We start from the raw sequence: 16,280 nt of genomic DNA, 5'->3' as shown, positions 1-16,280 counted from the left end.
TTCAGAAAACAGCATCAATTCCTTTGAAAGCTTTCCATAATCCCAATTTCAGCAACATTATGTAAAACTGGTTCTTAGTAGCCTGAAGAGTTAATGGTTCCAACAAGTACCCAGCCTTTTTCTAGGAAGTAATTTCATTATTGTATCATATTATTTTTTAATATCTTCTACACGTCCATGGGCCAGAACAGAAGAAAAAATGATCATGCCTACCTGGAAAGCCTTACTTAGCATATGTTCACCTTCCTTAGATCCAAGCAAATTTACTATTATTTGTTTACCATATAAATTCTTAAGTGTTCTAAAATGCCTATTAAAGAAAAAAAGAGGAAATAAACATATGTCAGGTGATAAGTGATAAACTAATTTCTTCTTCAACAAACAGAAATCCATTAAATAGAACCTATAAGACGGTTTCCTAAATTTCTAGAATTGGCAAAACTGGATACAAATTCATTGACCAATTCATTCCTCTCAAAACTCTGAATTTACCAAAAATTCAGTTAATGCCTCTGACCCATCAATGCTGAGACTCCCACCTGTGCTGGAGCTGCTGGACCCACCCAGCCCCTCTTCGCTCTGTGAGGCTGGTGCCACCTAAGCACGGAGAACATGAGCCATCCAGCTTGGGGTGGCAGCTATGGCAGAGGGCTGCACCTCATATGTGAGGACGTCACATATTCCGTGAGTATCCAGGACCTCCTTAACAGTTCTAATCTTATGAAAAATAGGCCACCCACCCATCTCCCCTCCAAGGAACCCTCCGCTTGTTTCCTAGAGTTAAGAGTCTCTTATGGTTTTCCCCCCTCTCAGTTTTCATCTTATTTTATTTTTCCTTCCCTTTCCCAATGTTCATTGGTTTTGTTTCTTAGATTCCACATAAGAGTGAAATCATATGGTATTTGTCTTTCTCAGACTGGCTTATTTTGCTTAGCATAATACACTCTAGTTCTATCAACATCATTGCAAATGGCAAGGTTTCATTGTTCTTGATGGCCGAGTAATAGCCCATTGTATATATACCACCTTTTTTTTACCCATTCATCAGTTGATGGATATCTGGGTTCTTTCCATAGTTTGACTATTGTGGACGTTGCTACTATAAACACTGGGGTGCATGTGCCCCTTCGAATCATTATGTTTGTATCCTTTGGATAAATACCTAGTAGTCAATTGCTGGGTCATAGGGTAGTTCTATTTTTAACTTTCTGAGGAACCTCTATATTGTTTTCCAGAGTAGCTGTATCTGTTTGCATTCCTGCCAACAATGTAAGCAGGTTCCCCTTTCTCTGCATCCCCACCAATACCTGTTGTCTCCTGACTTGATAATTTTAGCCATTCTGACTGTGAGTGGTATCTCATTGTGGTTTTGATTTGTATTTCTCCAATACCAAGTGATGTTGAGCATTTTTTCATGTGTCTGTTGGCCCTCTGGATGTCTTCTTTGGAGAAATGTCTGTTCATGTCTTCTGCCCATTTCTTAACTGGATTTTTTGTTTTTGGAGTGCTGAGTTTGGTAAGTTCTTTACAGATTTTAGACACTAGCCCTTTATCTGATAAATCATTTACAAATATCTTCTCTCACTCATAGGCTGCCGTTTAGTTTTGTTGACTGTTTCCTTTGCTATGCAAAAGCTTTTTTCCTCATCAAGTCCCAACAGAACTCATTCCCACTTGTTTCCCTTGCTTTTGGAGGCGTGTCTAGCAAGAAACTGCTGTGTGCTAAGTCTTTGAAATCTAGTGTGCGTTTATTTAACACTTACAGTACATCTCAATTTGGACTAACCATATTTCAAGTACTCAGTAACCAAATGCGACTAGTGGTTACCCTATTAGCATATATTCAAAGACGTGGTTTTGAGGCCAAGAGATCAAGACCCACAACCCAATGCCACCAACCGCAGAAGTCATAATATTGGGTATCACTTTCTTCTGGTTAAATTAGGAGTCAGAAGAAATTTTACTTAGAGCCAAAACAAGCCGAAATGAATCAGTAATATATAATAACTAGTTTTGTTGCTTAACAATATCAAAACTTATAGCATTATATAAAAATAATTAGTTTTACCTGTCAAAAGCAGGGGCATTGGCTTCAAATCCCCTTGACATACGAACACGATGAGATCCCACCTACAAGAGAAACACATTTAATCATACCAAAAACCAACATGTAGACAATACGTAGTAATTCATTTGTTGAACAAAAAAATAGTACATTGAATAATTGATTTTCATTCATATGATTATTTTTTAAAAAGTCAAGTTCAATCTTTCCTTTATTTTTAAAAACATGACCTCATTAAAAAGAAAAAACAAACAAACAAACAAAACCTAGAGGGGCGTCTGGGTGACTCAGTCGTTAAACTTCGGCTCAGGTCATGATATCAGGGTCCTGGGATGATCCCCACATGCCTGTAGGGCTCCCTGCTCAGTGGGAAGCCTGCTTCTTCCTCTCCCACTCCCCTGCTTGTGTGTTCCCTCTCTCCACTGTGTCTCTCTCTGTCAAATAAATAAATAAATAATCTAAAAAAAAAAAAAAAACCAAACTAGAAGTCATGAAACATTCATAAACTAATAACAATTTTTACTTACAAAAGATTTTTTTTTAAAGATTTCATTTATTTATTTGCCAGACAGAGATCACAAGTAGGCAGAGAGGCAGGCAGAGAGAGAGAGAGAAGGGGAAGCAGGCTCCCCTTGGAGCCAAGAGTCTGATATGGATCCCAGGACCCTGAGATCATGACTTGAGCCAAAGGCAGAGGCTTCAACCCACTGAGCCATATTTTTAAGAGCTCTTTTGCATACATTACCTTGTTTTAAGCTCAAACTACATGCCTGTGTAAGTTAACATATTACTACCATCTGGGTAATAAAAAAATTGAAATGCAGACAAGTAAAATAACTTGTCCTCTCAGATCAAGAGAACTAATTAAAAAAAAAAAAAAAAGATTCACACAAGAATTCAGGTCTCCTGAACTAAATTTCTACTCTTCCAAGCTGCCTACAAATGCAATGTCTACATATTTTTCTTTGTTATGCTAAATGCTCTATTACTTCTCCTTCATCCAAAGATTCAACAAATTAAAAAACAGTGTTCCTGGGGCGCCTGGGTGGCTCAGTTGGTTAAGCGACTGCCTTCAGCTCAGGTCATGATCCTGGAGTCTCTGATCTGAGAGATCTGAGAGGGATCTCTCCTCTCATGCTCTCTCTCTTTCTCAAATAAATAAATAAAATTAAAAAAAAAAATCACTGTTCCTGGAAAAACAGGCTTTCCAAGTCAGTCTCACAGTCATACACAAACAATCAGAAAATATGGGTTAAGAAAATTAAACAAGATGGAAAATATCTGCCTTCCTGTTTTGTTATAGTTTTTCTTTTCTCACATAGGAGAGTAGCAGAAAGATGACACAAAGTTAAGAAATATATAAGAGATGCCAAGAAGAAATATAAAAGTGACAGCAGGGGCTGTCTGGGTGGCTCAGTGGGTTAAAGCCTCTGCCTTCAGCTCAGGTCATGATCCCAGGGTCCTGGGATGGAGCCCCGCATCGGGCTCTCTGCTCCGAGGGGAGCCTGCTTCCTCCTCTCTCTCTCTCTGCCTGCCTCTCTGCCTACTTGTGATCTCTGTCTGTCAAGTAAATAAATAAAACCTTTAAAAAAAAAATCTATCCTTTAAAAAAAATAAAAATAAAAATAAAAGTGACAGCAGATTATTTCCCTGAACTTCACTTTTAAACATTTCCCTCGGAAGCTCTGGTATCAAAGTACCCCAGAATTCATTCTCCCCAGTTTGAACAAAGTGACTTTGAAAGGGCATGGGAAGAGGGCTACCAAACCAGTCACACAGTTTAACAAGTAAAATCAGAAAATAAGCTCTAACATGCTCATCCAATTTGAAATTTGAATTAACGGTATTACCCATTCATCACACATCCTTCTCTCCTGAAAGTGAGACAATCTAGTGACTCTCCTGATAACCAGTATTTTCTCTTTGATGTTTTTCTTTTCAATAAGAAGTGATTTGCCTAATGTCACACCTATATTCAAGTTCATTTTATGGTGCTTAATAGTCTTTATAAAATTTTAAAATTTGAAAGATGTGCACCCCAAGACATGAAGCATTTTAGACTGAAGAAAACTCAGCAGAAGTCGATACCTTTTCTTTGGAGTACTCTCAGGTAATTGCCTACAACTCTAAAAAGGTCCAAGCCTCAGCATTTTTCTACTGATTAATATTTATCTTGAACAGTACTGCCAACTGCCAAAAAGGTAAAAAAAAAATACAAGTACTGTTTTTCAGGCAATGGCTGTGACTGTTCCCCATCACTCTGGTCTTTGACACACAACTAGCTATACATCATAACTCTTAGTAACATATTGGTTAAACTAGACTGGTTTTATTACTCAATTAGGTTTTAGGACAACTGCCTAAAAAAAATTCTATAATAAAAGAGATCTTATATTAATGGCGATAAAAGTAGTACTCCCGAAAGTTGTAAGGTTTTAAATAACCATAAACTTATCTAATTTTTTAAAAAGTTGTACCAAAAATATCTTTTAAAAACCATTTAATTGGGTGATATGGAACATCATTTTCCATTAATACTACCGCTTCATGTTTACGTATTTCTCTAACTTTAATTAGACCCGAAGTTGAGTGTGTAGCACTATACGAAACAGCTCTGATGAGGCTTTCCATCCTTTAAGGCTAATATAGCTATAATATAATGTCAGAGTAACAGTTTAAATTGTAAATGTTAAAGAACTTCTGAGAAAGGAAGTCATAAGTAAAATCCATGAGTGTGCCACCACTTAAAGTATCATTCTTATCTGTGTAGCACCTTAGGACACTCCTAGTAATACCTCAAACTAATTTATATTGACATTTGCCTGTTCCGTAAAAGGCCTAACCACCCCAAACAGATAAGCTCTCTCTGAAGCATCAGTGTAGTCTTTGAATCTGTCATAGTATACAATATGCACCCAGCATAAAATAATATACATTGGAGGAACTTAAGTATTTAATGAAGAGATCAGTGTGGAGGAGGGACTGAATCCATTTAAGGAGATCTGAGTGCACTCTACCGAAGGATGGCAAACTTTAATTTGGGGAGAGAGGATACTTGTTAGAAGACGCAAGGCGTGAAGTTGGTTGGACAGCCAGAGGAAAGCAGATTGTGAAGAAAAGGGCGCCTCACAGAGCTGATGAGCCTAATATAACAAAAGCGGGAAGCACTGCCGGAGAGCTGGGAGGAGACAGTCAGGAAACTGGGAGTCTTCCAGGCAAGAAGAAATGAGGAAGAGCCAAACTGGGATGACAGAGTGGGAAGTGAAAGCAAGGGAGAGTCCCAGGGCCTAGGAGGATGCTGGGTCAAGTATCACAGGGCTACCTATGCTGGTTCAGGACTGGCTGTGAGAGCAGACAGGGCTGGCGATGCTTCAAGGTCAACAGAGTAACATCAGGTACACAGAAGTTCTCGAATGTGAATGGTAGGAAACTTGGTTAAAAATACAGATTTCTGGTCACATTTCAAGAGATTCTGTTTCAGCTGATGTGAAGTTGAGACCATGAATCTTTATTTTAAAATCACCTTCAAAATCTCACAATTAAAAAAACCTCAGAGGAATTATCTGTGGGGATAAGAGGCAAGTGAAGGGACAAGTCCCAAGGAATCTCTGTCTGTGCCTCTCGCGAGGTAACACAAACGTCAAGGAACCCTAAAATTAATTCCAGTCCTGAGAATACAAAGGATACCTAACAATCATTTTCAACCACTCTCTATCAAAAGCTCTTGTTTGTTTTCTAAGGGGAAATAAATTTGGGGACTTCGTATTTTATATTTTTAAAAATGAATATCTATTTTTCAGTTTTTAAAAAGTGATGAAATATTTTCATTCCTTTCTCACCTATTCTTAGAATGATGGGGGAAATGTTTTTCTGTAAAAGATACTTATGAAACTAATCTACTTCTGTTCAAAAAAAGGCTGACTTTAAAAACTACTAAGCTAAATAATTGATAACTGGGACAAAAGGCCAGCTCTATGACAATTTAGCAGAATTGTTGCATTGCCTTGTCTTAAAAATTACTATCTTTATCAAGAAATGCGTGATTTTAAAATCTGTAGCTTTCAGCCTTTAAACAGTATGACATGGGCAAGACAGACTATGTGGGCCAGCCACAGAACACAGCAGGAGGGAGGAAGACAGCCTCACCCCAGGTGGATCACACAATGTAACTATTCAAGATCCAACCATACTGAATAATCAAACACTATAATTCTGAGCTTCTAATAAAATATCACAGAGAGCAGCTAACAGAGGGCCCGTAAATAGGTTATCGCCATTTCTTACACTGCCCTGTCTCTAAGCAAAAGAATTCACCGTTCCTCAAAAGAAGGCTTTAGGAATGTTCTTAAAGCAACCATTCCAAACACACTTCTCTGATCACAGAGGCTTAGGAGAAGTGGACAAGGGTTGGGATTCTTTCCCTCGAGAGACTTGGGGAGAGATAGACCTACTTAAGTTACCCCTAAATGCCAAAGAGAGAACCTGCATAAGTCAAAATTTTTGACAAGAACTCAGGAATTGTAACTGCTTTCAATTCCTGTTAATTCGTGGCCTGTCTTACATAAATTGCAGTATTGCAAAGGTTCAAGTGGTCTGCAATCTTTCTCCACTGCAGCCATCCTAAATGTAAGAGATCTAGCTGTGAACTAAAAGGAGGCAAGATTTTTTTCTGTCCATTTTCTCAGTATTATAGGCTAAAGCATAAAACTTGCTAGACAATACATACTAGAAGTCTAAAATGAAAATAATATACACTTTAGGGATTAAAGATTTTTGAATAAAAATAAAATGTAATGGGATCAGGAAGGAGACAAACCATAAGAGACTCTTAATCTCACAAAACAAACTGAGGGTTGCTGGGGGGAGGGGGGAGGGAGAAGGTGGTGGGGTTATGGACTTGGGGATGATATGTGCTATGGTGAGTGCTGTGAAGTGTGTAAACCTGGCGATTCACAGACCTGTACCCCTGGGGCTAAAAATACATTATATGTTTATAAAAAAATTAAATTTTTTTTAAAAACCTACAAAAAAATAAAATGTGAAATCACACTATTATGGGCCATCTAATAAGTATGAACTTACAAGAAAAAAAAATCTTATATTTTAAAGATTACATGTTTACATCAACAAAGTTAAAAAAAATCAGAAAGCAAATCAGAGAACATATTAAAGATAACAGGTTACTACAAATTATAAAGTAAATTTCAATAGCAGATGTATTATTGATAACAATAGCTAACCCTCACACAGTGCTGCCTGTGGGTACCATGCATTGGTCTTAGTACTTTTCATTTTATCCTTACAACCCTATGAACAGGAACTACTAATTTTATTATTTTTCCTGTTTTATAGCTAAACAAACTGAGACACAGAGGCGTTAAACCACTTGCCCCAAATCATAGCTAGTAGAGTAGGTATCCAAACTGAGAAATCCGGTTTCAGAAGCCTTTTTTTTTTAAACTACATTCTTCTACCTAAAGAGGCTAAATTATTATTTATTAAGATACTGAAATAGTAAATAAGAAACAATGAATATCAACTGCTATGGAAACATTACAATTTTCATAATAAATACAGCAGTTAATTTCTATGGACATTTGAAAGAACATTAAATCAAAAATATCTAAGACAATTCCACGAACTCTTATATTTAGACCCTCGTTTGTCAATCTATCTAATATTACCTAACTGAATAACAGAACTATCCAATGAACTGTCCTGAAAGTTTAGAAAACATGGAAAATATTCAAGAGAAAAACACAAGATAAAACAATGTTACACAGATACCTGCAACCCTGGTTGCTCCCAGAACAATGGAACAGATCCCCGGATTTGTATGAAAGAAGAAACAGAGTCATCTAAGTACACAACCTACAGAGAAAAATCAGATATAAAATATTTCCACAAAGTTATTTCCTCTACATGACAAAGACAAATTTACTAACATCTGTTGCCTGCTAGTTTTGTCTTATGACCAGTCTCTCGCATATAATTGTCCAAACAAAATATCCAGAAGAGGCAACTAAATAAGTTTGACTTTCTTTTAATTAGTGATAGTTTTGCTGTATATTATCCAAAAAAGAGTAAAAACATAAGCATATGTATCATAACTTTTAAAAAGGAATGCCTTCTAACTCTCAATATTTTACACACTTACCTTTATATTTTTTTTTTTAGGTTTTTTTTTTATATTTTTCAAAAACTAATTTGAAGAACTGAGTTGGGCTGGGGGTGTGGCCTGAATTTCAATTCTATAGTTTCAGAGCCAAAAATGTCGTAATTTTTAAAAAATTCAACAACTCTACACATTTCTCAGTGCTCAACAAGGTAAGTGTTCTCTTAACCCCCTTTATCGATTTCCCCCAGCCACCTCCCCCCTCTGGCAACCCCCCGTTTGTTCTCTGTATTTACGAATCTTTTTTTGTTTTGTTTTGTCTCTTTTTTCTTCGTTCGTTTTATTTCTTAAATTCCACATATGAGTGAAAACATATGGTATCTGTCTATCTCTGACTGCAAATGCCATAACTTAATTTTAGATGGTATATATATCTACCTTTAAGAGCTGGGTTTGATTTAATTTCACAAAAAAAGTTGTCTTTTTATTAAGACATTTTTATTAAGTTGTCATGCTCTATAATTGAAGATTTTAAAAATTCAATACCAAAATGTACAGCATTGACAACAGCATGCTAATTAGTAAAATTCTTGTTACTCATTTGAAGAGCCATATCTAAGTTTGTTTATAAATACGTTTGTCTCAGAGAAGCCTTCCTTAAGGCCAGTAAGTAGCCAAGAACAACCACAAGATGACATTACAGATGTGAAGAGGAGTTCTGAATCAAATGGAAATCTCTGGTTTCATTATTTTCTGGACCTCTCATCTAATTCATGAATTAAGCAATAGAAAACACTATATACCTGTTCTGTTTCTACAAAATTAGCGACGTGACCGTCATCATTTGTTCCCCGGACGTTAAACCTGGTCCCAGCTCGTTCACAGCTGAGTCTGGAAATGAGGCAAGCCTTTGCCTGCTTATGAGCAGCATAAATTGTTCTGATTTCTACTCCCCCACACATGAGGCGTAATAGCCAGTCATCACAATTCACACCATAGTGCTTGAGATGCAAGTGCAAAGACTGATTCCTAACAGAAAAAAAATAACTCATTAGCTTACTGAGTACCAGATAACATAGCATAAGTATTAAAACAATGCTCCTGAAACATTAATTTAATGCTATTCAATTTAAAGGGCCTACAAATAAATCAATTCATTTACATTTACTATACTAGGAATCAGAAGAGAAGGCTAGATAATACGATCCTTTGGCATATGACCTATAGGTCTACAGAAAAGAAGCCTATCTTTTTATATGTTTTTAGTATCTGTGCCCCATTCTGTTGTCTTCTTATATAATATATATATAACCTAACTTTTCAAAAAAATGGATTTCATACACATATCCCCACCCCACTTTATAAAGCTCTACTCTTAATGCTCCACTTTAACAAAGCTATTTAATTTTAATTTAAATAGCCAATTGAACTAGCAGCTTCCATATCAATACGTGTCTAGAGTTTTCCATTACTCCAAATAGTTTAGCATTCTAGGTAACAGAGGGGGCCGTGTTTCCAAACCTTTCTGGAGCAGAAAGTTTTACCCAAACACAAGGAAGCTCAGTGATTAGGAAACACATCAAAGCAGAGTCAGTATGGCTAAAGCAGGGACAGGGGCTGGAGTCCTGCTGGGCTGGCCACCTTCTCATCCTGCTGCCCGCCTCTTCTGGGCTCTCGACAGGAACCTTAGTCCTCCAAAAAAAGCACATGGAATTTCTCAACCAACTGATCACCAAGGAAACTATACTATACAGGAAAGCTTTCTGGTTGGTCTCTTCCGATAACAAAGTGTTATAAAAGTCAATTTTCTATAATATTGAAGCTTGGTTCTTTGAGTTTTAAAACTCTTCTGTTTTATGCAGAAATTTTTTCTTCAGTACTCTGCGCTATCTTGCTGTCTTAGTCATTAATACACAGCACTACTGCTAGACCAGCCGTTGCCCAGCCCTTTTCCAAAGGGCACAGGCTGCAGGACAAGTAAAACAGAGAGTGGCCATGCGCAGTTCTGGTAAACCATCCACGCAAGAAAGCGTAATGTAACTGAGTGGTGAGATTACTGCTGGACTAACACTGAATCCAATGGCCATTATGTATTTTCAAAATACGACTTCAGTTTTCGTACTCTACTATTACCTCTGTTGATCTGAGGCGAAGTTCAAACTTGGCCAGTGTATCCAGACACCACAGCGAGTCCCATGTCATGGCAGAGATACAGGCAACGTACTTGTCCCCATTTAAAAACAAGTGGGATCCTATACATTTGTGCAGGTAGAGTTTCTCCCTCTGCCATCAGCTGTCATTTTTCTTTCCTGTCAATGTGTTGCTGTTTTATTTCTATTTAAATTCACAAACAACTCTCAACTGGCAGCAGCTTCAAATCTCCTGTGGAATGACGTGACTTGGGTTTTGAGATAGGTGTTTGTGACGACAAAACTGACGTGGCCATATCCCGGGAAATAGTTCTACTAAGCCATGAGAGTAGGTACAGTAAATGCATAAAGCTTTCATTTTTCTATGCCAAGTGAAGCTCAAGAATGTCAATCCTTAGCAAAATTGTGAAAATGGTAAAAATCCAAACTAATTTTTGGTGACTCCTACCTGTCTCCTGCTAGATGAACTCCCTCAGTCTGTGACCTAAACTTGTTGCCACCTCCGTCCTTAATTGAACTAAATAAATAATTCCTACTGGTTAAACTTTGCAAATGTGCTTAATTGCTGATCATTGAGCCAATGCATCCACTCCTGCTTAAACTTCTAATTATGGCAGGAAAACTTTTATCTCTTAATCTAAGGAATTTGGGTGAGGAATGAGCAGGGTGGAGGAGGGACAAAAAGTGAGGCCAGCTGCCTGGCCCAGCTGTATCACCTTAAATTTTCAGGGATTTCAATGCCTCCGCCATCAGGAAAAGTGTGGGGCTGACATGAGCAGCCAGAGCTCTATGCCCACTCAGCTGCCCTCAACCCTTCCTTCCCCAGGCCACCGCCATCATCTCCTTCTTTGTGGGGCTCCAAGTCTCTGACTACAGTGCACTAGAGTCTTTTTTCATTCTGCCCTTGTTTCTCCTCCACGCTACTATACCAGGCCAAAAAAGTTCCACACTAGCTACAAAGTTTCTGCTAAAATTAGTTTCTTGTCCTCACATTGTTGTTGGTTTTGAGCCCTCAGACAGACAGCCAGGGTGGATGGGTCCGACTCGATGTGCTACTCAAGTACCATGGGTAGATGGCGCAAGGGAGAGAGAAAGAAAATATACAGGAGGAACACCTTGAATCTGACCTACTAAGGGAGACCCAAGAGCTGAGAGTCCTGGACTTTGGCCTTACTACATGGAAACAGAAAGAAATATAATTGCTACGTGATGTCAAGGAAAAAAATCAACAGTAATGCTGGCTGTGAACAAGAGAAGCACTATTCTAGAAATCTGGTCAGCTGCAATAAAGCAGTACTGATTAGAGTCACATATGCCTACCCTTCATGGTACTTATAGTACAGCACATTTACACATGACGATGAAATACATTTGTTACCTACTTAAGCCTTCCTTTATTATAGTACACAACTTTATCCTAGTATGCCACTTCTTCATAGTCTATCGCGCTTAAATCAAGTTTATCTACCTATAACCTTTAAAACTAAAAATAAGGCAATGTTGTCTTGGAGAAACAGTCTTGTCTCTGCAGGAGACAAGATCTCAAAACTAAGAAGAGTAAATATGGGTAATGCAATTTGATTATATCTAATTCATTCTTAGTTTTAACGTAAGTATCTTAAATATATTTCAGAAATATATTTAAGTCCGTCTAGATCAAGGACAGCAAATGGGTCTCATGTCCCATGAGAACTTCAGTAAGCTGACACTGGATGTGTTACCCTCTCTACTGGATTCTGGAGCAGGAAAGAACGGTGTGCTCAACCAGCTATGCCCATCGCTGCTGTCTCTGGAAATAACTGATGAACCCGCTATGCCCCAAATCAAACTATTGCCCAGCAAGCGCATGACTACAAAGGGAAAAAAAATGTTTAACACAAACTCACCAGAAAAATCTGTTATCAGTTGTGTGTTCTTGCATGCTACGATGTGCATTAAGACTCAGATCTAAACTGATTCCAGAGGCAGACCATGCAAAATAAAAGTTTCCTGAATTCAAAACTTTTCGCACTTCTGAAATGCGATCCTCATCTGAAGAATCAACTCGTAGCGATATAAATTCAGTGGAAGTAACTCGGAAAACTTCAGATTCTTGAATTTTTCCAACAGACATACACCCGGTGACTAAGACCAGGTAATGTAACATGGTATCACCTGCAAAAACCAAAGAATTAATTGGATTAAAAAGTCCCAATATTTTTCAGATTATTCAGTGTCTCCCAAGTTTCTTGTCATGTCTCCAACTTTTTAAATCTGACAGCATGGTTATTTTAAACTGCCATGGACATGTTTATATTTACAACTGGATTTTGGCAGAAGATGAAAAAAAATCCTTGCTTAAACACATTTAGTATAACGCAGCATTTAAACATTAACAGAGTATCTCACATTGATGAAATTATTCCTCTACTAAATCTGGGGATATTCAAAATTTATCCAGTAAAAAACTATACATATACATATATGTTATCTTCCCCATCTTTCTTTTATGATTGCCAGGAAATTCAGATAAGGCAATAAATGTGGGAATTCTTTGTAAATAGCACAGTGAAAAAAAAAATGGAAAAAATATCAGTGTGAGCTGCCGCTGCTGACACATGAACAGAAAGCCCCTGCTAACAACTTATAAAACAATTTGGTTTACGAAAACTTTCACAGAGATTTTTCACTCATTTTGACAAAAATCCTATGAAATTAGCATGAAGGCGAAATTCAGCAGTGGTGTACTCTGACAATGGGCTCGGAGCAGGCAACGTGGCCCTGAATCTTGGCTCCACCACTCATTATCTAGACCAAGTTCAGTGTCTTAACATAACCAACCTGAGATATTCTCCTTCATAAACCAGGATTAAAATAAACCTCGCTGGACTGTGAGGGTATACCTGAGACAGTATTAGTTAAACATCTAGGGACAGTGCTTTTTACATTCGAGAAATTCATAACAAATGACAAATCTCCACTTTACACACCAGCGCTCCTCAAAGTATGGCACATGAGCTGTCACAGTGAGAAGGGTGCTTGTTCCAGAATGGAAACCAACTACCTCACTGTTTAGTTCGGCTGACTTTTTTTTTTTTTTTCCTAGTAAGACTTTATCAGTGATGGAAGCCACGTGTTGGTTTGCATGATGGCGCAAGCTCCTTATCTCATCACAGACCAATAACAAAATTGTTCACGGATTGGTACCAGCCTTGGGCCACACCTGCAGCCCTGCTATACAGACAAACTGGTAATCACAAAGGTTACTCTGCAGCCCACGGTGACATTAAGTGGCAGAGAGAGACTCAAGCTGAGACCTTTTAAATACAAAGCAGATGTCCTTTCCACTATAAACCAGAGCAATCAGTGTGGTTCTCACTAGGACATCTTTTCCTAAAACACTGCACCAAAACCAAACAAAAAAGGGCAATACCCTGATTTTCTCTTTTGACAGCAGATACCGATCTTAAAATGTTTAAATAGGACAATGTCTCTGGAACTTAAAATCACAAGAGCCTGAGTATGTAGCATGCCTCTGCAACCAACAAACATTTTCCCAAGATTAGCGTAATTAGGGTTTAAAAGATGTTACTGTGCTTTTAGCTCAAATACAGAGTATGAAATTATATATAAGCAGTCTCTCAAATCCTTAGAATTAAAAATAGGGAAAAAGATGAATTATACTGAATAATGAACTTACCAAGATTTAATCGTAAAACACCTAAGAGTCCATATGCATCCAGTACTTTGGAGTATGTACCCTTGATTGCCTCTTTTTCTGCAGATGCTACAAAAAAAATTTTTCAGGGTAAGAAAAATGGCCTGAAACATCAGATTCTATTTAGCTATAAAGCCAGAGTCTCAAACAAAAGCTGCTAAATCGAAATCTGATTTTTTTTTTTTTAAGTAAGCTGCACACCCAGTATGGAGGCCAATGCAGGTCTTAGAATTCACAACCCTAAGATCAAGACGTGAGTTGAGATCAAGAGTTTGACAGTCAACTAACTGAGCCATCCAGATGCCCCTGAATCTGATACTTAACCTAAATGTATCACATAAACTATTTTCTCAACTAGTAACTCAATTGTCTTACTTGAAGAGTCAACAACTTGTCCCAGCACCATTGATGAATTAATCCAGCTTCTCCCAATGATCTGAAGTACTGCCCTGAATAATACTTGCATGTTTTGGAGGTTGTTTTTGAATCTTCTTCTTTGTCCCACTGATATGTTTGCCCATGTTTTCTACCACCACTACCCTAGGTTATCATACCCCTAGTGAACATTATCCAACTCTTTCACCTACAATCTTTCAGAATCTGGCCTCAAACTCCTCTTACTGCTTCTGCTTCATTTATCATTACTCCCTTCTCCCTCCCACGACCTGTGTTCTATGCTCTCATCACATTAAACTGCCCGTAATTAACCAAATGCGCTCTTTTACACCCCAGCACCTTTGCACAACTCTAACTTTCCTCCTGCAAGGCTCCACTTAACCTTCACCTTATATAAACTTCACCCAAGGTCACTCTCTGGAAACCTCTCTTTACCTCTACAGGCACAGTTCTTTCACAGAACTCCCTCTCCATGTTGCCGAAACGTTTCCTATAGACCCATCACTTGTCTTTCCCATTAACCAGCCTGATCCTAGAAGGCGGGAGGGAACACTGTCCTAAGCATCCTGTCATCCCTGACATTTAGAATCAGGCTTGAAACACAGATGACAAATGTTGAAATGATAAAAGCTAATGGCAACATTGACCACAGAGTTTAGTGTAGGAATGCAGATCTTCAGTTTGGCCTTTGTCTTGATTCATTTCTTCATAACATTGATGTTATCTAGCTGTTGAATATACCCCACAGAATCATATCCCTAGGTCAGGCTGTTGTGGTTGCTCTATTGAAAAACAAAAACAAATCCTGAAACTTTAAAGGAAAACTCTTCCTAGAGCAAACATACTTATTAAAAATTTGACCACAAAACTCCAAAGAAATATAAGCCACAGCGAGCATCTCAAAGGACAATTCCAAATAATTCTAAAGTCCACCAAATCCAGAAAGGAGGTATGATCCTCTTTCTCACTCTCTCCTTTCTCTATTTCGTTCCCCCTCTACTGTTCTCCCTTTCCACTCTCTATCCCACACTGCCAACTCACCTCCTGGCTGACTAGTTCACTCCTTATTTACCCTCATCTCTTGCCCCGTACCCCCTTTTCCTTTCCTCATTCATCTCCTATACAGAATTACAGTACATTTCAGTAATAGTATGTGTTCCACATTAGAAAAGCATGTTATGGGGCCTCTGGGTGGCTCAGTAGGTTAAGCGTCTGCCTTTGGCTCAGGTGAGGATCTCAGGGTCCTGAGATCGATCCCTGAGTGGAGCTCCATTGAGCAACCTGCTCAATGAGGAGTCTGCTTCTCCTCCTCCCTTTGCCCCTCCCCCCCCAGCTAGTGTCCGCTCTTTCTCAAATAAATACATAAAATCTTAAAAAAGAAAAGAAAGCATATTATTAGATCCTTATGACCTTCCCACTTCCTGTCAATCTTTATGGCCAAAATATATGGCCATATATGATATGGCTATCTTCTCTGCCTACTGCTTTGCCGAATACTCCTGAGTTCTTTGCATTAGAGAGCTTTTCCTTTCCCCCCAGAGCTCTTCTCCAGGGTTCTACAGACCATCTCATCTTCCCTGCCTCCTTCGCCTCTTTTCAGACCGTCTACTCATAAGCCTTCTTCCTAGTTAACCCATTTCTGTCTTAGAGTGAGTTGTGTTCTGCTAGCTGGCAGAACACGCTAAAACTAATTATTCAATTAATCACTCAATTAGCAGATACTGTCATAATTCTCTAGCATGATCATTATTAAGTGTGGGCCTTTACCTTTATCAAAGCACCCCGAAGGAAATTAGGGAGTAAGATTTCCCTAGGCCATTAAAGTTATGGGGATTTGTATTTCATTCTGCATTCGTA

The 16,280-nt window shown here is 38.2% G+C and overlaps 1 protein-coding gene across 1 annotated transcript in view; it reads right to left on the bottom strand.

The window, feature by feature from the left end:
• The window catches only part of SYNJ1 (synaptojanin 1), an 84,043-nt gene that overhangs the window by 47,628 nt on the left and 20,135 nt on the right, over positions 1-16,280 (bottom strand). The window contains exons 4-9 of the mRNA XM_032865424.1: positions 14,010-14,096; positions 12,217-12,484; positions 8,984-9,209; positions 7,853-7,936; positions 2,069-2,130; positions 214-310 (exon numbers count right to left, since the gene is read on the bottom strand). Coding sequence (XP_032721315.1) covers positions 214-310; positions 2,069-2,130; positions 7,853-7,936; positions 8,984-9,209; positions 12,217-12,484; positions 14,010-14,096 — 824 coding nt within the window. The remainder of the gene's footprint in view (positions 1-213; positions 311-2,068; positions 2,131-7,852; positions 7,937-8,983; positions 9,210-12,216; positions 12,485-14,009; positions 14,097-16,280) is intronic.

The sequence above is a fragment of the Lontra canadensis genome, unplaced genomic scaffold, assembly GCF_010015895.1.
Source record: "Lontra canadensis isolate GAN:19392208 unplaced genomic scaffold, GSC_riverotter_1.0 scaffold29, whole genome shotgun sequence".
Classification (NCBI taxonomy): Eukaryota; Metazoa; Chordata; class Mammalia; order Carnivora; family Mustelidae; genus Lontra; species Lontra canadensis.
Note: the sequence above shows the minus strand (reverse complement) of the source record. Positions and strands in the feature narration are given on the sequence as shown.